Genomic DNA, 26,826 nt, shown 5'->3' with positions numbered 1-26,826 from the left:
TTTTTCCTTATTTCCTTTTCTTTCCTCTCTTTTCTTTCTTTCCTTTCTTTTCTTCTTCTTCTTCTTCCTTTCTTCTCTTCCTCCCTGCGCGCGCTGCTTCTTCCTCCTTCTTTCCTTCTTCTTCCTCCTCTTCTTCTTCTTCTTTCTTTCTTTCCTTCCCCACGCGCTGCTCTTCCCACTTTGCTGCCCAAGCTTATCTCATTGCACTCAACTCAATGGCATTAAAGCCATAAAAAGACATGGCCAAGACAAGGCCACGCCATGCATACACACATATAAATATATATATATATATATATTAAGTAATTAATTTAATTTAAGTTAATTTGATTTACTTTCTTATTATTACTATTATTATTATTGTTATTACTATATTTTATTTTATTATTTTCATAACTATTTTCAATTAATTTAATTAATCACCTTAATTTCCCATTTCTTTAAAATATCATAAATAAATATTTCTCAAAAATTCCTAAATATTCTAAGATATCCACAACATCTAAATTAATTATTTTTACTTGTCTCTAAATTTTTGAGATGCTACATTTCTCCCCTCCTTATTGGAATTTCGTCCTCGAAATTCGCGCTCACATCAACTCCTCAAGACGCACTCGTAACTCTCCTGAGATTACTCAACATCACTTCTGGAACATTCCATATCATCATTTTTCAGTATCTCACTGGGCATCTTACGTCACTAAATCATCCTCAAGGTCTCGCCTTTTTTTTTTTGTACCGAGTCAACTATCAACCTCAATTTTCTCATAGCACTAATGACTTCCAAATCGTCTTATTACTCACTTCAACTATAAGGTTGACCCTAATTTGGCTAGCACCATTATACACCTTGCCCACCGAATTCCCATTTGGGAGTCCTTATTGACCGCAAATTCCCTTAGGTGGGTTCTAATATCCAACTTTTGCTTATTGGCTCACATAACACTTCCTATTATAGCTTTCTACTGGCAATCACTTTTGCTACCATGAAACCACCCAAGCACATCCTTAACATCCTGTAATCATTTATCATGCACCTAGCCTCTCACTTATATCCTATCTTCCATCAAGGCCGCAAGCTAACACCAATAGAGACACAAACACCTTGATCAACCTAGACATCGGGCACGTACCTTGAGTGGGGTTTATTCCTACCATTTACTCGTGGCTAACCTCAACATCTACAGAATCTTAACCCGGGTCACTAGCCTTCCATCACGCGTTGCAACATTTAATTCCTAAACACCCACGAATCGCCAAACTCGCAACGATGGCAACTGGAAATCTATTCCTTGCATTTCTAGTACCTCTGGCCCTCAAGCCGGTAATTTTCTTTCCTTAACATTCACTTCCTTATATAGCAACCATATTCAGAAGTCCAGATTATAACTAATCGCACCTCGAATACCATTCTAGCCATACGACCCATGACACGCACCTAACTCTACTCGATCGTGCTATGTGTGCAGAGTCACCTCCCTTAACCCTTAACTTGCTCTGATACCAAACTGTAACGGCCCGCCTCCCGGAGCCCCTACCGCGGATAGAGGATCCGTGAGAGAGTCATTATAAAAATGATATCGAACAATGACGCACCTACAACACACACATAACCCTTTTTGAAATCATAATTTTTCTTTATTATAACATCTCATCATAATCTTTACAAACCATTCATCACCTGGGCCCACCTGGGCTTACATAACATGCGACAAACTCTGAAAACATAAACATTAACCTTATTAAGACACGATGACACCCAGGATCTAGTTTTGGGAGAGCTTTGCACTGGCTACCATGACTTGACGGTCTGGACCCAAACCCCGATGAACACACCTGCGATCTCAGGATACGCTGACCTGGAATGATGTAAAACAACATGAGTCGCGAGACTCAGCAAGCTCTAGAAAGAAAGGTTACAGGTTTAGGATAGGACTCTTCTCATGACACCCCATGCAATTCATGTCAATGAAATCACGTCATGTCATGAGCTATACGTACCTTACTTCTACATGCATAACATAAAATAAACTGCACATAAGGAACCAGGGGCCCACATAAGTCAAACATTGGCACCCGGGTCCCACATACAAACCTGTTGTAGCCTAACATAGGCTACCATATCATCATTCTCTTAGACCAGCCTTTTCCTGACATGGTCGACTTTTCCTGACATTCAACTTTTGTCTTTTCCTGATACTTGTTACATACTTTTCCTGATTCTCATCATATTCTCATGTGTTCATCATGTCATACATCACATAATCATATACTTTCGCGATCTTGGTCTTCTCTCGGGCCAACCCCGAGCTAATATCTAAGCCGAGCCGAAGCTCACATGAGTCGGTACTCCCGACACCTGGCACGGTACTCCCGTCCAGAATAACAGTAACATTAGAACCATGCAATGCAACACATAAGAAATGCAAGGGCTTCCGTAGCATAAACGTGATGACAAGGCCCCCATAAACCAAGCATTAGGCCCTGCTACGCCCACACATAAGAATTCACACATGCGACATGTTCTAAATGCATATGCTCATCTAGGATACCCAAATTAGCTCTTGGACCAACCGGGTCATGCAAATGCTCATACATCCTATCACACACGAAGCATGTCCCCGCGTGAATGCAACCCAGCCCTTTGTAGCACACGCATCATGAAATGCACAAACCAAGGCGGGAATCTGGAGTACCAGCTCTTCTAGCCGTCTAGCGCTTATCGTAACAACCGATGACTGGCGCCCATACATCCAGCCATCAACTGCCACGACCCACGATCAACAGTCAGTGACTTTGTACCCATACCCTTAGACACACTTACTGACATTATTAACTTTATATCTTCCCAGCTTAACTTTACATAACATTTCTCCATAACTCATAACTCTTCATGTACATAACCACATAACATCGTAATACCATTCTTATTACTTTTCATTCACATAAAGTCATCTCAACATACATAATAAACTCTTTAACACATTTTCCTAATTCTAACCATAACCAATTTCTCTAAGAACCTAACCCCAACGGGTTCGACATCATTCCCAAGGGAAGCGGAGCGATACGAAGCTCCGTAACGGACAGAAAGAATAACACCAAATCATCATTTTCTTAATTCATTCTATTAATAATAATCCCATTTAATAAAACATAAGTCATAGGGTGGTTGCCACGCAGAATATTATTATTAATGCGTGGCACCGAATCAAGGTGAGGGAGGGTTTAGAGTACAAGAAACGTCAAAGACTTTCACGGGAAATAAATAACGTGAAGAGAGGGTTATGAGCTTGCTTGAAAATGGTTGATTTCAGCCTCTCTTGTGCTCCCGATGCAAATTAAAATATTTCCTAGCAAATAACACAACCGGGACTTAAATTAATTAATTCTAATCGCGCAAAATTTATAATTTACACATATCATGCTTCTACAGATTTTTACCCACATACCTGATCACTTCCTATGCCGAAAGATTCCAAAATCCTTTTATTTTTTCTTATTTCCTTTTCTTTCCTCTCTTTTCTTTCTTTCCTTCATTTTCTTCTTCTTCTTCCTTTCTTCTCCTCCTCCCCGCGCCCGCTGCTCCCTGCACGCACTGCTTCTTCCTCCTTCTTTCCTTCTTCTCCTCCCTTTCTTCTTTCCTTTCTTCTTCTTCCTCCTCTTCTTCTTCTTCTTCTTCTTCTTTCTTTCCTTCCCCGCGCGCTGCTCTTCCCACTTTGCTGCCCAAGCTTATCTCATTGCACTCAACTCAATGGCATTAAAGTCATAAAAAGACATGGCCAAGACAAGGCCACGCCATGCATACACACATATAAATATATATATATATATTAAGTAATTAATTTAATTTAAGTTAATTTAATTTACTTTCTTATTATTACTATTATTATTATTGTTATTACTATATTTTATTTTATTATTTTCATAACTATTTTCAATTAATTTAATTAATCACCTTAATTTCTTATTTCTTTAAAATATCATAAATAAATATTTCTCAAAAATTCCTAAATATTCTAAGATATCCACAACATCCAAATTAATTATTTTTACTTGTCTCCAAATTTTTGAGATGCTACATTTAATGCAACACAACTTTCTAAGTTCAAAGTAACACAATTTTTGAAGCATCATACATTAGCCTTCAATCGTACTTGGAAACGTATCATAATTCAACAAAAACAATAAGAACCATCGCCGATAAGGCTAATTAAGGATTCTGAAGATATAACATCTTTTAGATTGTATATTATTAAAAATATATGTATTCAGAATTTTTATTTTTTGAAAAAAAAAATCAAACTAGTGGCTCAAGCAGGACATAAGAGTGTTTTGTTTTTTTTAATCTTGACGTCTTAGGTCTCACCACATTTTCTACGGTAAACAAACACACAAATTTTCTTCATAATCAATTACTTATGGATTATAGACGTTGAATGTGTAGCCTATAGACGTAGAATGTGGTTTCTCACTCATTTCTTCAGTTTGTGGGCGTTTGTTAATCAAAATATGAAGTGAAAAAGTTAAGTATGAGATGCATCTTGAATTTCTATAATTTCTAACATGTTAAGTTTATCTGACAATTCTTAAAAAAATTATTAATGACCTCTTATATTGATTTTTCAAGATATGCATATATATCATTTTCCTCAAAATAAGCATATCTCAGTCTCTACATATAAGAAAAAATAATTTCTGTATCCTTTAATGCATTTCAAAGAATTTAACAAACACTTTGATAAAAATCTTAAAATATTTCTTAACTTTATTTTGATCATTCAATATCTTAATCCAAAAACTATTTCAACTTTATCTTCATACTCATTTATTTTGTTTGTTTTAACAAACCCTACCTTAATATATAATTTATTCAGTATTGATGAATTTAGACACCTTTTTGTTTACTCTTCAACTCCTCCTCAGCTCTATATGACAACTCACATCAATTGGGCTTGCCAAATGTCCAGGTAAACTCCAAAACAACGTCGCCAATATTATTTACAGAATAATAAAATAGAATCTAAGTCGAGCAACAAGCAACAAATTTAATTTAATTTAATTTAAGTTGAAGCTTTGTCATTTTCCATGAGATTATTGGACTAAAAATTTATTACAAATTTTTAGTAAAATTATTATAAATTTATGTAGAACTTTTATAAATTTGTACATAATGATTATAAATTTATGTTTGCCATACCTTTTTGTGGGTATTTCATTTCCTTAAAACCACACACCAAATACTACTATTGAGCTGGACTATATACATTTTAGGGGTAAATAATAAAATTAGTTTTTTAATTTTATAATTCATAATAAATTATTCATTTTATTTTAATTTTTGTTATCACAGTTATTAAATTTTAATTTTTGTTATAATTTAGTTTATTTTTTATTTTTTTATCAAACTCTGTTACTGAAAATTAATGCCATATACATTAATATAAATCTAAAAATAGCTTAATGTTAAAATTAACGTAAATCTCACAATTAATTGATTTTAATATTTATATTAATATATATTATATTAGTTTTATTTAAAATAATTTAATAAAAAATCAAAAGAAATATTGAATTGTAATAAAAATTAAAATTTAATGATTATGGTGATAAAAATTAAAATATAATAATTAATTTGTTATATATGTAAAATAATAAATTTATCCCAAATTTTAGCTTAATAATAAACTAGGCGTTATTTCACGTGATGCGTGAGTTTTTTTGTAAATAAATAATAGCAATATTTGTGTTATATTTTTTGTAAATATTGTTAGTATTAATTTTTAATTTTATTTGGAATAAATTTTTGCTTGGAATATATTATAGATTTTGTTAACTTTGTAGATTAGTGTGAAATATTTTCTGTTGTTTTATTCTTGTTGTTTGATATTTTTTTTGTATAATATATATTTTTTTAAATTTTAATATCGTAGTTAGGTGATTTGTTTGTTTTTTTTTCTTTTATAAAATTTGAATTGAGTTTATGAAAATAAATAGGTACGTTCAATTGGAAAAAAACTTCAATAGATTTAAAATGAACCTAATACAATAATAATTATGTGTGTGTGTTTTTTTTTATTTGTAATTAATTTTTAGTATAGTATCATTATTGTTTTAGTTATACACCATTTAATGTTTTCATAGCAAGTGAATGTGTATAATTGAAGTATGACTATTTATATGCCTCTTCCATTTTTATAAACAACTAGTGCATGATTAGTGGTTAATTTTGTAAAAATTTTGTTATAATTATACCCTTCTTTCGATCTTAAATATGGTTTAAATTAGATATTAATATATATTTTATGGTTATATGTAAATTTAAATTGAAAGATGAATGAAATGAAGTTCTAAAGTAAATAATAATAATATATAAAATTATATATAATACATATATATCATTATATGCATGCATGTAATATATATATAATATAATCTAATATATATATGTGCCATGTGTAATACATATATATAATATATAATTTATTAATAACATTAAATTATTTTTATTTTTTTTAGGCATGAAGAATTCAAGCCCATGAAGACTTAAAGTCCATGAAGAATTCAAGTCCATGAAGAAATCAAAGCCATGGAGAAATCAAGTCCATGAAGAAATCAAACCCATGAAAAATTAAAGTCCATGAAGAATTCAAACCCATGAAGAATTAAGGCCCAATTTGAGCAACCCATGGAAAATATTATTTGGAGAAGGCCCAAGAATTATTTTTAATCCTAATGAAGATTAAAAACCAATTTATAGAAATCTATTTTTATTTTTTATGTGAGAGCTTTATTAGGTGTGTTTTTTAGCTAAAATCCATTTAACTATTAGGTGGATATTATAGCTAAAATCCATTTAACTTTATGAGTGCTTTATTAGGTATGTATTTTAGCTAAAATCCATTTAATATTAGGTGTGTATTATAGCTAAAATCCATTTAACTTTAAGTGTGTGAGTGCCCATTAGATATAATTATGTCTAATTGAATAATTGAAATTGTGTGGTTTGTATTGCATCTTGTGGCCTATAAATAGCTCACTTGATTGTATTTGTAAGTGTGATTATTATTCTTGAATAAAAGTTTAGTTGTTTCCTTATAATTCTCTCTTTGAGAATTGTTCTTGTTCTTTCTTATTTTCTTTAGTACTTTCTCTTATAATCTTACTTTTTTTTTCTTTCTTCTTTTAAATTCTTATGTCATTTATTATTACTTTATTATTCACCGCCTAAATGGCCGGTTAATTTGTGCCCTTTAAATTTCTGTAATTTTAATTCTTGTCATTTAATTATTCACCGCCTAAATGGCCGGTTAGTTTATGCCTTTAAATTTCTGCAATTTTAATTCTTGTCATTTAATTATCCACCGCCTAAATGGCCGGTTAGTTTATGCTTTTAAATTTCTTGTCATTTAAATTCTGTTATTTAAATTACGTCATTTAAATTTCTGTCAATTAACTTTCAAATAAAAATGAGTAGTTAAATCTAATCTTGGGTTAAGGCAAGGACAGTGTCCAATGCCAATGATTCCCAAAGAAAGCTGCGCTTTAAATAAGTAACATTAATTTAAATTTCAGTATGAGTGTGTATTAATTATTAAAAAATCACTAGGTTTGGATTGGAGCGTAAGCCTAACTTAGAGCTTTCATGCCATGTATGAGAGTTACTAGAACTGGAAACGCTATCATACCCAAACCCGGATGATTAATTTAGTTGTTTTGTATATTAATTGTAATTGGATTTATGGTAGTTGCTTAAATTAGAATCCCGCATATCATGTATGGGGATTGCTTAACCTAGAACTATCATCATCTCTAATTGCATTTAATAACAAACCCTCATATCTGAAATTAAATTAATGTTACTAATCTTTTATGCTAAAATTTGGGAATCAACGGGTTGGTACTGAAATTGTCTTAACTCAAGCACTATCCAAATTCATATTTTTACGTTTAATGTTTATTTCAATTTCTGCCTTACTTTATTTTCTAGTATCTGTTGTCTAAAAACAAAACCATAAAAAATCTTGTTGTCAATTTGTCCAAATGCGTGTGCGTGTGTGTGACATTCTTTTTCTTTTGCCATAAATAAATCTCTCAGTGGACGACCTGGATTCATCCAGAAAATATAAATTTAAATTTGGACTACAACTGCACTCGTACACTGGCGAGTATAAACCTCTCACTAAAATAAAAAAAATATAAAAGTTTTATTATGATTTGTTTTTATTGTGTTTTAATTGCAGGGTGAGAGTGCAGTCAGTGCATCACCCGTGCGATGCACGAATATCGCAAGAAAAAATATAATCATTAAAACAAAAGTTATATAATTCAGTAATTATAACAAATGAAAATCATAATAAAGAAGTAGAAAATAAACAAAATAATCATGTTACAATCGTGAAAAATGAACAGACATACAACAAAATTAGTTATTCAATTATTTCGGAATATGTATGCCCTTTTTTGTTTGACTTTTTTTATTTTTTGACATTTTTTATGCTTTTATTATGGTATTTTTACTAACACGTATGTGTGTATTTAACAAAATATTGTATCCAACGTTTATAGTATTCGTGATATGTTAGAGTGAGGTTAACGTTTACTATTTATAACACAATATTTTTACTTTGATGCATGAAATACTAAAAATGTGGCATGTCTTATTCTGAATTCTCAGTAGTAAGGTAGTTGATTACTCAGTATAAATGATGATTTCTCGATCCATTTTATTAATTATTTGATTAAAGATGTTTTTCGTTCGTTATTATTTCAATATTATGCATGTTATTAAACTATAGCTAAATTATGATAAATTCTTTAGCAATACTTTGAAAAGAATAATTTGTGCAGTGGAAAAAAAAAAAAAAGAATGCAAGTAAGAATGTACTTAGGAATGTCAGACACCCACTATAAATTAGTGGACTAAAAAAAATATACAAATAAATAGAAGTGAAAGAACATAAAAAATGAGCAAATACATAAGTGTGAATCAGTAAAAAAAAGAAAGAAAGAAAATAACTAAATAATAAAAGAAAACAAAAAACATGTAGATCAAACAAATTGCCTAGATATAAATCCAGCAACAATCAAAATATTTAGAAATAAAAAATCAGCAAACCAAATTTACCTTGCATAAGAAATTATAACAAAAGTCAATAAATAAAATTCAGTAGCAATTAACAAAACAACCTCAAAAGTTTTATAGGAATATGTTATAATTAAAAAAAAAAATTATAATTCGAAATCAATCAAATAAACTTTTTTCAGTTATTCTCCTTCTTGATCATCGATTGAATATTCTTAGTTGCATTAGTCAACAAATCGCTAAGGAGAGCCTTTTTGGTAAAACACATTTCATAGTTTTTTAATATATTTATAACTCACGACTCGACTTCAACGACGTTGTAACCTCATTATTAGATGAAGAAATGTAGAATATAATGTCATTAATTAGTACTTACATCATACATATTAGGAACCCCAAACTTATTTTACAAATATAAACATTAAATTATGAAAATTGATGAAGCACATTTTTCTCCTCAATTTTAGTATTTTCAATATTTCAATAAAGATCAGACTCTTGCTGTTGAGAAAGATGGGTATAACACGTTAGAACATATTTTAGCACATAGTCATTCTTAACATATTGCAAACTTTAAACACTATACTAACCTAACTTATTTCTAACATACACGTGCACTTAGAGATCAAATTAGGGTTAATTATCAACTTCATCACACTAAAAAGTTTGTTACGTTTGCAAATAAAGTTAAAAAATAAAATTATAACATTTAAGTTATATATAAAATTATAACATTTAAAATTATAAAAAATAAATTTAAATTAATTAAGCTATATAGAAAATAAAGATAATTTAAATAATCAATTAATTATATAAATGATAATAATCAAATTTTCAAAGTTGATTATCCATATATGATTTCACATATTTCTCATGTCAATCAATTATCACATTCAAGATAGGTCAAAATTTTAAGAAAGCAAAAAAAAAAAAATAATGTTAAAAATTAAAATTATAACATTTAGTTATATCTATATCTATATATATATATTATAACAAAACAGCCGTCAATTTTTTTCTCGCCCATTTCCAGTTACTATTTTGATATTTTATTATGTTTTTTTAATTTTTTTTACTTACCCAAAATGAAATTTTTATAGGTTATTAATTAAGTCTTGGAGATGTAGTTCTTGAAACTTGTAAATGATTTTTTTCATGGCTGAATAGTGTTTGGAGAATGTGTAAGCATGCTGGTATATGAAGAGCCAAGATAAATATTATTAATTTATCCATATTATTAATTTTTAAATATTAGCATAAAATTTTAATTGAAATAAATTACAGAAAAATGAGACTTTTTTAAATTGGGAGAAATCTTAAGATATTAGTTAATACTGTTGAATACCGACTGTCAAGTAAATTTTTTATTTTATTTTTATTTATATATAGTTTAATTAATTTAAATTTATTTTTTATAATTTTAAATGTTATAATCTTATATATAACTTAAATGTTATAATTTTATTTTTTAACTTTATTTTTTTGTTACTTTTTAAAAAATGTGACATGTGTTAAATGTGATAATTGATTGCTACGAGGAATATATAAAGTCATGTATGGATAATCAATTTTAAAATTTTGATTATTATTATTTATATAATTAATTAATTATTTAAATTGTCTTTATTTTATATATAGTTTAATTATTTTAAATTTATTTTTTTATAATTTTAAATGTTATAATTTTATATATAACTTAAATGTTATAATTTTATTTTTTAACTTTATTTTTGTTTGTTGCTTTCTTAAAAATGTGACATGTCTTAAATGTGGTAATTGATTGCGAGGAGAAATATGTAAAGTCATGTATGTATAATTAATTTTGAAAAATTAATTATTATCATTTATATAATTAATTAATTATTTAAATTATCTTTATTTTATATAGTTTAATTAATTTAAATTTATTTTTTATAATTTTAAATGTTATAATTTATATATAATTTAAATGTTATGATTTTATTTTTTAACTTTACTTTTTTTTGTTGTTTTTTTAAAAATTTGATTTGTCTTAAATATGGTAATTAATTGTGAAGAAATATGTAAAGTCATGTATGAATAATCAATTTTGAAAATTTGATTATTATTATTTATATAATTAATTGATTATTTAAATTATTCTTATTTTATATATAGTTTAATTAATTTAAATTTATTTTTTATATTTTTAAATGTTATAATTTTATATATAATTTAAATATTATAATTTTATTTTTTAACTTTTTTTTGTTACTTTCTTAAAAATTTGACCCGTCTTAAATGTGGTAATTGATTGTCAGGAGAAATATGTAAAGTCATGGATAATCAATTTTGAAAATTTGATTATTATCATTTATATAATTAATTGATTATTTAAATTATTTTTATTTTATATATAGTTTAATTAATTTAAATTATTTTTCTTATAATTTTAAATATTATAATTTTATATATAACTTAAATGTTATAATTTTATTTTTAACTTTTTTTTTTTTACTTCCTTAAAAATTTGATCTGTCTTAAATGTGATAATTAATTGTTAGGAGAAATATATAAAGTCATGTATGGATAATCAATTTTGAAAATTTGATTATTATTATTTTATATAATTAATTTATTATTTAAATTATCTCTATTTTACATATAATTTAATTAATTTAAATTTATTTTTTATAATTTTAAATGTCATAATTTTATTTTTCAACTTAATTGATTATTGTCATTTATTTAATTCTCATTTTTCCTATTAGTCTATTTTGAAGATGTGTTATATGTTAGACTTGGAGAAATTAAATACAAATTAAATTTGTGTTTTGAAAATTATGTTAAGTGAGTAAGATTCAAATTGTGTGGCAAAATATGGGAGAAAAGAGAAACTTAATGGTGGCATGTGATTTGATAAATTGAGAGAAATAGGAGAATTTGAAGAAAAGAAAATTAATAAAAGAAAGTAAATATCTCTCTCTCTTCTTTCTCTCCATTTTCGTTCAACTCTTCTATTTTCCCTCTTCTCATTTCTTGATTATTCTTCTCAAATTTTCTCTTTTTCTTTACTTTTATTTAGTAAATTTTAACCGTATTTTTTTATCCAGTTTGGTCTTCTGGTATAACATAACACCACTATTTTTGTCAAATGAGTGATGTGAATACAACTAAGAAAAATTAGGCTTTAAGGGTTTATGTGGTATGCACATATGAAACAAATACACTTGAAAATCCCCCCAAAAAACGTCTACCCTTGAATGCATATTTCAAAATAAAGAGGTTGGTTATCGTTTATTTTTTTTTTCTTGTTATTGTATAATTTTTGTATTTTTTATGCATTGCTTATTGTATTACATGTTAATTTAGGTTTATTTTTACATGGTTTCGGGATAGAGTTATGTGCTTTTAATTGTTCGTCTACCCTTGAATGCATATAAGGAAATATTTCAAAATCTGTAATCTTTTTGTTATATTTTCATGATTGTAACACGATTATTTTATTTATTTTTTACTTTTTTATTGTGATTTTCATTTATTGTAACTACTAAACTATATAATTTTCACTTTAACAATTTTTTTTTTACGATATCCATTCATCCATGTATCGCATGGGTGATCCACTAGTATAAAATTATAACATTTAAAATTATAAAAAAATAAATTTAAATTAATTAAACTATATATAAAATAAAGATAATTTAAATAAATAATTAATTACATAAATAATAATAATAATTAAATTTTTAAAATTGATTATTCATACATGACTTCACATATTCCTCCTGACAATCAATTACCATATTTAAAATATGTCAAATTTTAAAAAATCAACAAAAAAAAGTTAAAAAATAAAATTATAACATTTAAGTTATATATAGAATTATAACATTTAAAATTATAAAAAAATAAATTTAAATTAATTAAATTATATATATATAATAAAGATAATTTAAATAATCAATTAATTATATAAATTATAATAATCAAATTTTCAAAATTAATTATCTATACATGATTTCACATCTTCATCCTAACAATTAATTACCACATTCAAGATAAGTCAAAATTTTTAGAAAGCAATAAAAAAAGGTTAAAAAATAACTATTAATCGAAAAACTTAATATTATGACGATTTCTAAAAAATTAAGCTGTTACACAAAATCTTTTCGTATTGATATGACTCTTTACATATTGATTATCTATACATGCTGGCAATCAATTATCACATTCAAGACAAGTCAAATTTTTAAGAAAGTAATAAAAAAAAAAGTTAAAAAATAAAATTATAATATTTAAACTATATATAAAATTATAACATTTAAAATTATAAAAAAATAAATTTAAATTAATTAAACTATATAAATAAGAAATAAAGATAATTTAAATAATCAATTAATTATATAAATAATAATAATAAATTAAATTTTAAAATTAATTATGACTTCACATATTTCTCCTACCGATAATAAAAATATAAAACATAATAAATTTTTTAAAAGAAATATGAGAACATATGATAAATATAAATAGCCTACACAAAATATTAATTTTGTCAAAATAACTGAAACGACTTATTTAAAAAAATAAATTTAAATTAATTAAATGATATATATAAAGTAAAGATAATTTAAATAATTAATTAATTATATAAATTATAATAATCAAATTTTCAAAATTGATTATTTGTAAGCACCCCCGCCCGGATATCCCAGCCGCCCGGACTACCCCCGCCCGGATATCCCAGCCGCCCGGATATCCCAGCCGCCCGGGAGCGCCTACGGGAGGAGAAAAGAATGAGACACCAGACAAAGACCACCCCGGCATGCATACACAAAAAATAAGAACAGCGGAAGCAAAGCTTAAGACATGCATGCACTATGGGTACCCCGCTAACACAGCGGTCACAAGATAAATAAATAAACACAAACTCCTGTGCCGACATACACAAGACTCGAGAAAACACCTGGCACAGTACGAAATAATAGAGTAAATTCTACTTAGACATCAGAGTGGATAGGGATTGACGAGACTGCCTGTACACCACACCGACTCTGCCGTTAAAGCTGACTCCCTTGCCATGGCTCACGCCGCCACTACCTGGAATGATGGAAAGCAAGGTGAGTCAAGAGACTCAGCAAGCATAAAGAAAGAAAGGCTGAAGGCTGAACATAATCAGAAAACTCTCCCCAAAATAAACCCCCAGGTACACACAAGCCATGAGACACTACAACACAACAGCTCAATAGCATTACAAAATAAAAACACATACCGGTCCTTGGGGCCCACATAAGACACTTGGCACCCAAGTCCCATACCAACCTGCCGCTGCTCTGAAAGGCAATAAATATCTCTATAAACCTGCGCGCGCAATCCCGGGTCGGTACTCCCGTCACCCGTATCCGTCGGTACTCCCGACAACCGAGCCATAGGCTCCCTCGGAACGGTACTCCCGTCCGAGAACTAATAACTACCAGTAGCCATGCAATGCACATAAAAATGCAATGGCGTAGTGAGCATCAACGTGATACAATGCGCCCATACATCCAGGCATCAGGCCATGCTCCGCCCACATAGTAAACCACACGCCATGCATATGCTCGCGGTGGATGCAACCTAACCAAATTAGAATGTCCGTGTCCAAGCATACTCAATAAATGAATATCCCAACATGCATCCCGTACCCATGTGCATATCAAATCATGAACAGTAATACAATGTATCTAATCATGCAGTAAATCACATATCGGCAGAGCTAGTCAACAGTGCCCGGTACTGGTCAACGGCCAGTGACTAGGGGTGTCCACCCGACGATCCACATCAGGACCGTACCATAGTCTACCCCAACGTCACCAACAACCGACCCCTGCCCCACTGCTCAATAGCTCTAACCGAACCATAAATAAATCTGAGAAAAACCGTAAATAAAACCCGCACGACTAGGAACCTAGTTCCCCAACTGGGTTCAGCATCATTCCGAAAGGAATGGGGACGGTACAAACCCCCTTAGGCTCACAACGAATAAAATTATAGAAGTCTCAGATTTAATTTAAATTAAAACAAATGAATAATAGTTCAACCAATAAGGCAATGTGCCAAATTAAAGCAAGGGAGGTGATAAAATACAGGAAATCACGGGGTCTTTCACGGGAATTAAAGAACACGAGAAGAGGGTTAGGAGCTTGCCTTTACATAGCCGTTTCTTGCATTTCTTGCACTCCCGCTGCGAAGTAAAACGTTTAATAGCGATTAATAAAACCCGAGGCTCCCATTAATTAAATCTAACCGTATAATATAATTAATTTAGCCATCTAAATTCCACATAGGCACCTCGTAAATAAAATCTTAATAAATCTCATATTTCTTTTAAATTAAATCATGCCCAAAACATCCCTAATTCGTATAATTAATACGTAAAACCAAACCGAATTAAGGGAAGACAACGGGTTCACCAAATGGAAATAGATCGCAAGGGTAGAGGAGAACTTGCCTCGTTCAGCTGATTACAGCGTTTCAACGCTTAAACATCACCAGATTAATACACACTGTAAATTAGATTAAACTCCCAAAATTAACAAAATTGGGCCCAAAATTAAATTCCAACCGTACAAAATGATTTATACACATTTATTTACTTACCAGAATAATTAAACTGCGATTAAACTTCTTTTAATCTGAGATTTCTCCCACAAAAATAGCCCTGCGCGCTGCTTCTTCTTCTTTCTCTTTTTTTCCTCTGATTCTGCTTCGAATTTGGCCGAAATCGGCCTTAAAATCGCAGCAAAAATGCTGCTGGCAAATTGGGCGACCCACAGCGCGCCACGTGGCGCCCCAGCAGCCGCACATGGCTGCCACCGCCTTGCCCAAAACGACGCCGTTTTGGGCAAGGATTTTGGCTGAAAAATCAGCCAAAATTCTCCAACGCGCGCGCACACCCGAGGGGGCTCGAACCCGCGACCTCACCCAGCACACGAGCACTCGCGACCGCCCGCGCTAGCCGACTCCTTTAACCACATAATGCCTTCACTTATATTTAAGGTGATTTTCGGCCACTTCGGCAAATCACATTTTAGCACCCAGAACTTTCATTATTGGCACACACACCCCAGACTCCAATTTCCTTTATTGCACTTACACCCGAAAACTTTCAAAAATCCATTAAATTAATTTATTTTTCTTATATCTCCAAATTCCCAAATAAATTAATAATTTCCATAAATGCAAGAATTAATAATTATCTTATTTACTTATTTTCTCAAAATAACATAAGTAAATATTTTCTCTTAATTTCTCTAATACTCCAAAATGACATCAAATGCCAAAATTATTAATCATTATTTATTTTTCAAATTTTCGGGATGTTACATTATTTATACATGATTTCACATCTTCTCCCTCACAATTAATTACCACATTTAAGATAGGTCAAAATTTTTTGAAAGTAACAAAAAAAATAAAGTTAAAAAATAACTATTAACTGAAAACTTAATGCTAGGACGATTTTCAAAAAATTAAGTTGTTACACAAAACCTGTTTACAACAAACCAGAAATACGATTAAAATTAATTGATTGAAAACCAAAAGCACGATTAAACTAATTAAATAAATGATAATAATCAATTAAGTTATATATAAAATTATAACATTTAAAATTTAAAAAAATTAATTAAACTATAAAATTATATAAAACTATAACATTTAAAATTATAATAAAATAAATTCAAATTAATTAAACTATATATAAAATAAAGATAATTTAAATAATTAATTAATTATATAAATTATAATAATCAAATTTTTGAAATTGATTATCCATACATGACTTCACAAATTTCTTCGGCCAATCAATTACCACATTCAAGATGGTCAAATTTTTAAGAAAATAATAAAAAAATAAAATTAAGAAAATAAAATTATAACATTTAAAATTTAAAAAAAAAATTAAATTAATTAAACTATATATAAAATAAAGGTAATTTAAATAATTAATTAATTATATAAATGACAATAATAAATTTTTAAAATTAATTATCTATACATACTTTACATATTCCTCTTGACAATCAATTGTCACATTCAAGACATGTCAAATTTTTAAGAAAGCAATAAAAAGAATAAAGTTAAAAAATAAAATTATAATATTTAAGTTATATATAAAATTATAACATTTAAAATTATAAAAAAATTAAATTAATTAAACTATATATAAAAAATAAAAATAATTTAAATAATCAATTAATTATATAAATGATAATAATCAAAATTTCAAAATTAATTATCTATATATGACTTCACATATTTCTGCTGTCAATAATAAAAATATAAAACATAATAAATTTTTAAAAGAAATATGACAACATATAATAAATATAAATAGCCTATACAAAATATTAATTTTGTCAAAATAAATTAAATGACTTATTTAAAATAATTAAATTTTGCCTAAATAACTAATTTAACATAACCTACCAACTAATTATTTTTTAAAATTAAGTAATAACATAAACATATATAAGATTTGTACTTTTTTTTTGCATGATTTTGAAACTAATTAAGGGTTTTAGAGTAAGTAGTGGTGGTTTTATTGAGAGATAATGAGAGATAAATTATGAAAAATAAAATAAAAAAATAAAATTATTTTTTTAAAAAAATTTACTTGGCAGTCGGTATTCGATGGTAATACTTGATATCTCAAAATTTCTCTCGATTTAAAAAAGTTTTATTTTTCTATAATTTATTTTAATTAAAATTTTATATTAATATTTAAAAATTAATAATATAGATTATATCTTGTCTCTTCATATACCATGCTTACACATTCTCCAAGTACTTTTTAACTAAAAAACATTATCTACAGATTTCAAGAACTACACATGTTCCACAAATCTAGGCTTAATTAATGATTTATAAAAATTTTATTTCGGGTAAGAAAAAAAATAAACAAAACATAATAAAATATTAAAATAAAAACTTAAAATGGGCGGAAAAATGATTTGATGGCTGTTTTGTTATAATATATATATAAATAATGATTTTAAAATGAAATACATATTCTCATCACTAATCATAGATTTTTTTTTTTCTAAAATGCTCTAAAACAATGGACATATAGTCTCGGAGTATGTCATAGGAGGGTTATTTTATGTAAAGTATGATGTATTCAGTTTTGGAGTTCTATTATTAGAGATTATAAGTGAAAAAAAAAAAATAAACTTTTATTTGTTTGAAAATTGTCATAACCGTCTTATTTTTGTACATTTCAACTAACCAACTACCCTTTCAATGCAAAAAACATATATAAAGAAGGAAGAATATACTTAAAACTAATTTTTACTTTGACTATTTACAATCTATTATTAGAGGTTCAACAAAGAGTGGTGCTTCGTTAAGGAGGAGAAAATTGATTTTATCTTTTAAATTCTGTATTTCAATGATTATTTAGGATTTCAATTATGCAACTCTTGGATGATTTTGAGAATATATTATTCATTATGAGTGACTAATTAATTTTTTAGGATTTCTAAAGGATCTTATGCATTAAAATTTTATTAGTTTACTCAATTTTTGTTTGTGATTGTTATTTCGACTATGTTTATTTTGTTCTAAACTTAATATTTATAATTATTTGATCACCAATTACATGATTTAAGATTTTTCATAATGCTAGATATAGATAAGTAATAGACTCTTTGACAAAATAACATGTGTTAAGAGGGGAAGACATTTACAATCTTTGATTATATTTATAATAAATTTTTTTATATTATGAATACCTATACTTAATATGTTCTCTAATTCTAATTTACATAGACATATAGTGAGGTATTTTAGTTGAATAAACTTGTTAGATCTAGGCATATACTAATAAATAAATTAGAGTACTTAATTGACATAGTTCATAACGTAATCCACCAACATTAAAGTAATTGGATAAAATGAATTTTCTAGGTGAATTTATAAAATTCTAGGTTTTAATTAATTGAATTTTAATTCTTTAAAATTTAAGTGATTGTTAGTTATTTAATTTTTTTAATTATATAATTTAGGAGTTAATTTTTTTGAGTAATCCATTCTCTTAGTTGTGACTAATTTTAATAATTAAGATATTTAATTATTAATTTTTGTGAGATCAAATTTTACTCATCATTTTAATTTTTTTCACCGCGTGCTATTTATAGATTACATAAAATTACTAACATTGAACTTCTGTCAAAACTATCACTGTATCTCGTCCGCCCCGAATGGACTTTTCCCGACAGCTCACTTTATTTCTGGCTTCTCCATTTTCATCCAAGCCACTGATTTTTAGTAGTCTTCGGCATTGTTTTAAAAATCGGGTTGGATTGGCCGGTCGGACCGGTTTAACCGAAAATTGATGGCCTATCTGGTTCGATTTGACATAAAAAGTCAAATCTCCTTTAACCAGGTCAAAATCGGTCAAAATCTGATCGAACTGGAACCGGATTGATTCCGATTTTTTTTACCCTCTCACTTATTTTTAAATTTTAATTAATTCTTTAATAACATATATAATAATTATATATAAAATATTAGTTAATAATAACATTTCTCATAATAATATATAAAATATTAGTATTTTATATATAATATATATATGACATCATCCGATTGGATTATACCGGTCTAACCAATCAGACCAATTGATCCGTGACCCAATTAATAGACCCAATTTGAAAACATTGGTCTTCAGTCTTCAGTCTTTGTTTCGTTTTCCACAACTAGAAACTCTCTCTCTCTCGTAGTCCGTTGAGGCTTCGTTGACCTGGATGCAGCTCTCGCCGAGTCTAATGCCGTTAATTTCTTCACATCATCTCTCAGCCTGCTGCTGGCGCTGAATCATAAAAGCTAGAGATGAAATTGAGAGCCAGGACCATGGCACCGGGAGAGAGAATCATGAACATGAAGGGTGCGATTCTATTTCTTCCCTTGCTGCTCTGCTTTCTCAGCAGCTTCATCCCCAGTGTGTTTGGCTCCTCCGGGGCGCTATACAATTTTTGCACCAACACAACCGCTTACAGTTCAAACAGTGCCTTCGGATCCAACCTCAAAACCCTCCTGTCCGCTCTCTCCAACGCCACCACCGCCACCGGCTTCTACAACTCCACCGCCGGAAACAGCTCCTCCGACCGAGTCTACGGCCTGTTCCTCTGCCGCGGCGATGTCTCAAGCCAAGCCTGCCAAAGGTGCGTGGTGATTGCTAGCATAGACATAGTGAAGCTGTGCCCAACTCAGAGAGAAGCCATCGTTTGGTATGATGACTGCTTGCTCCGGTACTCGAACCAGTCCGTCTACTCCAATCAGGGCCTAGTTTACATGTCAAATACACAGGACATTGGCACCTCGAGCCTAGCCAAGTTCAAGCAGGTCTTGGACGAAACCATGGGCGATATAGCTAACCAGGCTGCAAGAAATCAATCGGGGAGGAAGTTTGCGACTAAAGAAGCCAATTTCAGTGGAGATCAGAAGCTATATACGCTTGCACAGTGCACGGCAGATTTGTCTATTTCTGCTTGCAACTCTTGCCTCGCCGATGCTAACTCCAGACTCCCAGCTTGTTGCGAGGGGAAGCAAGGAGGAAGAGTTCTTAAGTCCAGTTGCAACGTCAGATACGAGATTTACCCCTTCTACTACCTCAGCGACGACACCGCACAGGGCATTCCTCCTCCACCGGCGCCCGCACCGGGCATGCCTCCTCCACCGGCGCCCGCACCGGGCATTCCTCCTCCACCGGGTCCGGCGAACAGTCCAGGTAAACTCCAAAACAATAACGTCAATATTATTTACAGAATAATAAAATAGAATCTCAGTGGAACAATAAGCAGCAAATTTAATTTAATTTAAGTTGAAGCTCTGTCATATCGCTTTTGATTCATTGGACTGAAAATAATGTTTTTTTTTTTTTAAACTTTACATAGGAGCAGACGGGTCAGGTTCATTAGATTATGACTAGAAGATGGTTAGATCATGGATATAGAACCGGTTTCTTTAATCTATCAGAAAAGTGAATTAGTACACCTTAGCCAAAAAATCAAAAGAAAGACTGAATTGTAATAAAAATTAAAATTTAATAATTGTGGTGACAAAAACTAAAATATAGTGAAAAAATTGTTACAAAACGTAAAATAATAAATTTACCCTAAATTTTTAGCTTAATAATAAATTTTTATTTTTATTTTTATGCTTTGTAACGTACTTATAATTATTTATACACCTTTACAGCATGTTAATATTTTTTAGAAAAATGGTTAATTAAATGAATAAGCTAATTAACCCTACAAAAGTATTTCTAAATAGAGTCTAACCAAGAAAAGAATAATAAACCAATCAAAAGGAGATAAACTTGATACAGACGAAGAGATAACTTTAATCTAAAATCCATAATCAGAAATGTCAGACACAATAGGTATTAGCATTTGGAACTTCGGGGGTTGCTCACTGTTAAAGCCAAGTAGCAACTTGTCCCTACATAATTAAAATGTAGAACAATGGTGTTTGGAACTTGGGATTGCACTTTCAAGTTCTAGTGATCCTTCTGAGTTCTACTCACTTCGATAACTGTGGCGATTGCCCAACCGAAGGTTCTCTTTGCAGTTCAAGAACTTGATTCAAACCCATCTTCATTGATGCAGGGAAAGGGGGGGGAGTCTCATCGCAGCTACTCATTGCCATAATCGTTCCTGTGGGAGTCTCGGTCTTGGTTTTCATTGTAGGATTCTGTTTCATAAGAAGGAAAGGAAAGAAGGAATATGAAGCGGTTAGAGAAAGCAGTGGTAAAAAGAAAAACAATACAAAACAATGAACAAGATATGCTTTTTCCAGTCTGCTCTTGCGCTCTAATTAACTATGTCTGCTCTCTGGGTAGTGGAAAAAACATCTCCAAATCCAAGTGCATGACATGTATATGTGCTTTGAATTTGTTCAGTTGTGAATGCGATGAGTGAAGTGCAGTCCTTGCAGTATAGCCTGGCCTCAATTCAAGCAGCCACAAACAACTTTTCCGATGATAATAAAGTTGGTGAAGGTGGATTTGGTGATGTCTACAAAGTAAGAACCGCTAACTAGACTGTTTAATTATTAGCCAGGTTCCAAATGTTTGAGTCCAAATCTGAGTTGGGGACGTGATTTTCATCAGGGAATACTTCCCAACGGCCAAGAGTTGGCAGTGAAGAGGCTATCTCGAAACTCAGGGCAAGGTGCAGTAGAGTTCAAGAATGAGGTCGTCTTGGTGGCCAAGCTTCAACACAGAAATCTAGTGAGGCTACTAGGATTCTGCTTGGAGGGAGAAGAAAAGATACTCGTCTACGAATTCGTGCCCAACAAAAGCCTCGACTACTTTCTTTTCGGTAAGGCATATCTGTTAAGTTTTACCCTTCCTATTTGATTTGAGAATGAACATGATTGCTGTGAGCACAAGTTGAACCATGTTGACATTGATGGTGTTCTTTTCCCTCAAATTAACACACACCTAATGAACAGACCCAGAAAAACAAGAAAAATTGGATTGGTCCAGGCGTTTCAAGATTATAGGAGGGATAGCTAGGGGGATTCTTTATCTTCATCAAGATTCCCAACTTAAAATCATCCATCGTGACCTCAAAACAAGCAATGTTCTGTTAGATGGGGATATGAATGCAAAAATTTCAGATTTTGGGATGGCAAGGATATTTGGCGTGGATCAAACTCATGGAAATACGAGCAGAGTTGTTGGAACATAGTAAGTATTCAATTCTCATATTTTGTATATCTATTTTTTCTTGTTTTCATTACCTGACTCATGCATCATTTCTCCAACAATAAGTAGAACTTTTAAGATACAAATGGAAAATAATAAAAGGAGATATCCTTATAGATACAATCAGAAAGGAATCCCATGCAATGGGGATGCTTTTTTTTTTTTTTTCCCTCTTTAAATGATCAATGGTTTAACTACCCAAACAATTTTGAAGGTTTCTTAATTATCATGACTTTTGTTAACATGCTAATGGCGCATGGCTTGCAGCGGTTATATGTCTCCAGAGTATGCAATGCACGGACAGTTTTCTATGAAGTCAGATGTGTATAGTTTTGGGGTATTAGTTCTTGAAATCATAAGCGGCAAGATGAACAGCAACTTTTACGAATCAGGCTATGCCGAGGACCTTCTGAGCTACGTGAGTTTGAACAAATTGTTCCAATCATTTTTCTTCTCTGTGCCAATTTCATTGTCTCCGCAAGCCATGTATGACGAATATATTCTTTCAGGCTTGGAAGCTCTGGCGAGATGAAACCCCTCTTGATTTGTTGGATCCAAGTCTTGAAGGATCTTACTCAAAAAATGAAGTCCTTAGATGCATCCACATTGCTTTGTTGTGCGTCCAAGAGGACCCAGAAGACAGGCCCTCAATGGCAAATGTTATTGTGACACTCAACAGTTTCTCGATTAACCTCCCAGTTCCCGAACAGCCCGCGTTTTTCGTTGGGAGCAGAACCAGGTCGCAAGTACCAAAAGGCCTGGAGACAAATCAGCCAACCAACACTTCAGTGCCATGGTCTGTGAATGAAACATCAATTACTGAGTTACACCCCAGATGATTGATCTTGAGAAGTCCATGCCACATGCATCTAGACTCAATGATAGCTTGATGTGTTGTGATGAATAATGCCAAGCTAGCTAAGGTGTGAAACATATACATGTGCGTCTCACTACTTGGGAAGCATAAACTACTAGTCTACTGTATCAATTTGGTTTTTCCAGTACCAACGCAGTTTTAATATGTAATTGAGTGTTTTAAGTAAACTTTGAACAGTAAAAACATTGGATGGATCGATGCCTCCTGCTATGACTATCAGATGTTTTAAAGAGAGAAGAGTTACGATCTTGAATGTGTATTACTCATACTGATGCTGTGCACTTTTAGTTTATGTGTAATATCCTAAAAATAATATAAGTGTAAATTAAATTTATTTAATTAATTAAATTGATTAACTTGTTTAAAAATTTTGTAGCTGTGCGTGTGTGCGTAGGGGTTAAGCAAGTGGCCATTTTGTCAAATGGAAAGCAAAGAAGAGCAGAGGAGAGAGAGAGAGAGCTGGGAGATTGAGGAGGGGGTGCGGCCGAGTGAAGAAGAAGCCGCGAGAGGAAGAGATAGAGCTCGAGATGGAGAGAAGATGGCCGAGCGAAGCAGCAGCGACCAGCGGTGGCCATGGCCGATTGCAGCGTGCGCGTGGGGAAGATGATGAACAGCAGCGGCCGCTGGAAGAGAAGAAGAAGAAGAAGAAGAGGAAAGAAGAAAGGAAGAAGAAGAAAAGAAGAAGAAGCCAGGCGCAGGAACAGTGGGCGCGGATAGGAGGAAGAAAGGAAGAAGAAGAAGAAAAGCAAAGGAAGAAAGAAAAAAAAAATAAAGAAATTTTGGGATTTTTCGGCATGAGAAGTGATCAGGTACGTGGGTAAAAATTAGTCGAAGTATGTCATGTTTAAATTATAAATTTTAGACGATTAAAATTAATTAATTTGAGTCTCGATTGTGTTATTTGTTAGGAAATGATTTAATTTGCCTCGGGAGCTTAAGAGAGGTTAGAATCAGCTAGTTCCAGGCAAGTTCTCAACCCTCATCTCCTAATCTTTAATTCCCGTGAGAAACCCTATGATTTCTCGTATTTTATACTCTCCCTTCGTCTGTTTCGGCTCGTTTTTTAATTATAGAATTTTGAGTCGTTGATTTAAATTTAATTTACCCAGCTGGCTTCGAGGATTTTATTAGCGTGATTTAATTTAAAATAAATATGAGACTCGTTGAGATTTTAATTGTGGTGCGCTTACATGAGATTTTAGATGGTTAATTACTTATATTACACGGTTAGATTTAATTAATGTGAGCTACAGGTTTTATTAATAGTTATTAAATGCTTTATTTTGCAGTGGGAGTGCAAGAAAAAGAGGAAACAGTCGTGTGAAGGCAAGCTTCTAACCCTCTCCTTGTGTTCTTTAATTCCCGTGAGAGACTTCGTAGTTTCTCGTATTTTATCATCTCCCTTACTTTAATTCGGCAACTGGCCTTATTTGTTGAATTATTATTCATTAGGTTTAATTTAAATTAAATCCAGGACTTTTAGAGTTTATTTGTTATGAGTCTACGGGGGTTTGTATCGCCCCCCATTCCTTTGGGAATGATGCTGAACCAGCTTGGGAACTAGGTTCCTAGACGTGCGGGTTTATTTATGATTTTATTGGGTTTATTTACAGTTTTTCTTGGGTTTATTTATGGTTCGGTTAGAGCTATCAAGCAGTAAGGCAGGGGTCGGTTGTTGGTGACATTGGGGTAGACTATTGTATGGCCTTGAAGTGGACCGTCGGGTGGACACTCCTTGTCACTGGCCGTTGACCGGTGCCGAACACTGCTGACTAGCTCTGCCAGTATGTGATTTTCTGCACGTTTAGATTTATTATATTACTGTCCATGATTTGATATGCACATGGGTACGGGTTGCATATTGGGATATTCATTTATTGAGTATGCTTGGACACGAACATGCTAGCTTGGTTAGGTTGCATCCAACACGGGCATATGCATCGCGTGTAGTTTACTATGTGGGCGGAGCATGGCCTGATGCCTGGATGTATGGGCGCCGGTGTATCACGTTGATGCTCACTACGCCATTGCATTGTTATGTGCATTGCATGGCTACTGGTAGTTATTAGTTCTCGGACGGGAGTACCGTTCCGAGGGAGCCTGTGGCTCGGTTGTCGGGAGTATCGACGGGGACGGGCGACGGGAGTACCGGCCTGGGATCGCGCGCGCAGGTTTGTGGAGATATTTGTTGCCTTTCAGGGCAGCGGCAGGTTGGCATGGGACTTGGGTGCCGTGTGTCTTGTGTGGGCCCCAAGGACCGGTATGTGCTTTTATTATGCTCCACTATTGTGTTGTAGCGTCTCATGGCTTGTGTGTACCTAAGGATTTATTTTGGAGAGTTTTTTTTTTCTGATTATGCTCAACCTACAGCCTTTCTTTTCTTTATGCTTGCTGAGTCTCTCGACTCACCTTGCTTTCCATCATTCTAGGTAGTGGCAGCGTGGACCTTGGCAAGGGAGTCAGTGCCTAGCGACAGAGTCGGTATGGTGTACAGGCAGTCCCGTCAATCTCTGTCAACTCTGATGGTTGTATAGGGTTTGTTCTTTTATTTCTGATTGTGCCAGGTCATACCTCGTGTCTCGTGTGTGTCGGCACAGGAGTTTGTATTTTTTTTTTTTTTTATCTTGTGACCGCTGTGCTAGCGGGGTTCCCGTAGTGCATGCATGTGTATATAGTTTAGCTTCCGCTGTTCTTATTTTTGTGTATGCATGTCAGGGTGGTCTTTGTCTCGTGTTTCATTATTTTTCCCCTTCCGTAAGTGCTCTCGTTCGGATAGTTTGGGCAACTGGGATATCCGGGCGGGAGTGCTTACAATGTTGGTATCAGAGCATAGTTTGAGTCATTTTTTAGGGACGAGTTCCTGTACACCGAAGTTGTCAAGTAGAGTTAGTGAGGTCTAGGTGAATCAAATAAGATAGGATGAAGTGGAGTGATTAAAGGTTTATGAGTGGCCACGAGTGGGAAGGAATTGACTATAGGAAAAGTCGGTGAGACAAGGAAAATGACTCATTGGTACATTTATAGGTTGTGTGCATATCTGGATGTTAAAGTTTTGTTATTGGGTATGACGAGCAAATAAATTGGAAGTTTCGTGCTTGGAAGGCCTAACCGCGATTTGATGATGACTGTTCTATGACATTTAGGCATTTA

General features: G+C 31.6%; 1 protein-coding gene across 6 annotated transcripts in view; it reads left to right on the top strand.

Moving 5' to 3' along the window:
- Positions 1 to 23,927, top strand: part of LOC127808916 (cysteine-rich receptor-like protein kinase 10) — a 55,403-nt gene extending 31,476 nt beyond the window's left edge. The window contains exons 2-8 of one of the 6 annotated variants that reach the window (XM_052347644.1): positions 20,432 to 20,816; positions 21,697 to 21,837; positions 21,990 to 22,111; positions 22,200 to 22,410; positions 22,544 to 22,781; positions 23,067 to 23,217; positions 23,309 to 23,912. In XM_052347644.1, the coding sequence (XP_052203604.1) occupies positions 20,432 to 20,816; positions 21,697 to 21,837; positions 21,990 to 22,111; positions 22,200 to 22,410; positions 22,544 to 22,781; positions 23,067 to 23,217; positions 23,309 to 23,638 (1,578 nt within the window). In that variant the 3' untranslated portion in view covers positions 23,639 to 23,912. Of the gene's footprint in view, positions 1 to 20,431; positions 20,817 to 21,696; positions 21,838 to 21,989; positions 22,112 to 22,199; positions 22,411 to 22,543; positions 22,782 to 23,066; positions 23,218 to 23,308 lie in introns of all 6 variants that reach the window. The other 5 variants (XM_052347646.1, XM_052347652.1, XM_052347642.1 and 2 more) reach the window with 5 other exon arrangements.
- The last annotated feature ends 2,899 nt before the right edge of the window (positions 23,928 to 26,826 follow it).

This window comes from Diospyros lotus, chromosome 8 (genome assembly GCF_014633365.1).
Source record: "Diospyros lotus cultivar Yz01 chromosome 8, ASM1463336v1, whole genome shotgun sequence".
NCBI lineage: Eukaryota > Viridiplantae > Streptophyta > Magnoliopsida > Ericales > Ebenaceae > Diospyros > Diospyros lotus.
Note: the sequence above shows the minus strand (reverse complement) of the source record. Positions and strands in the feature narration are given on the sequence as shown.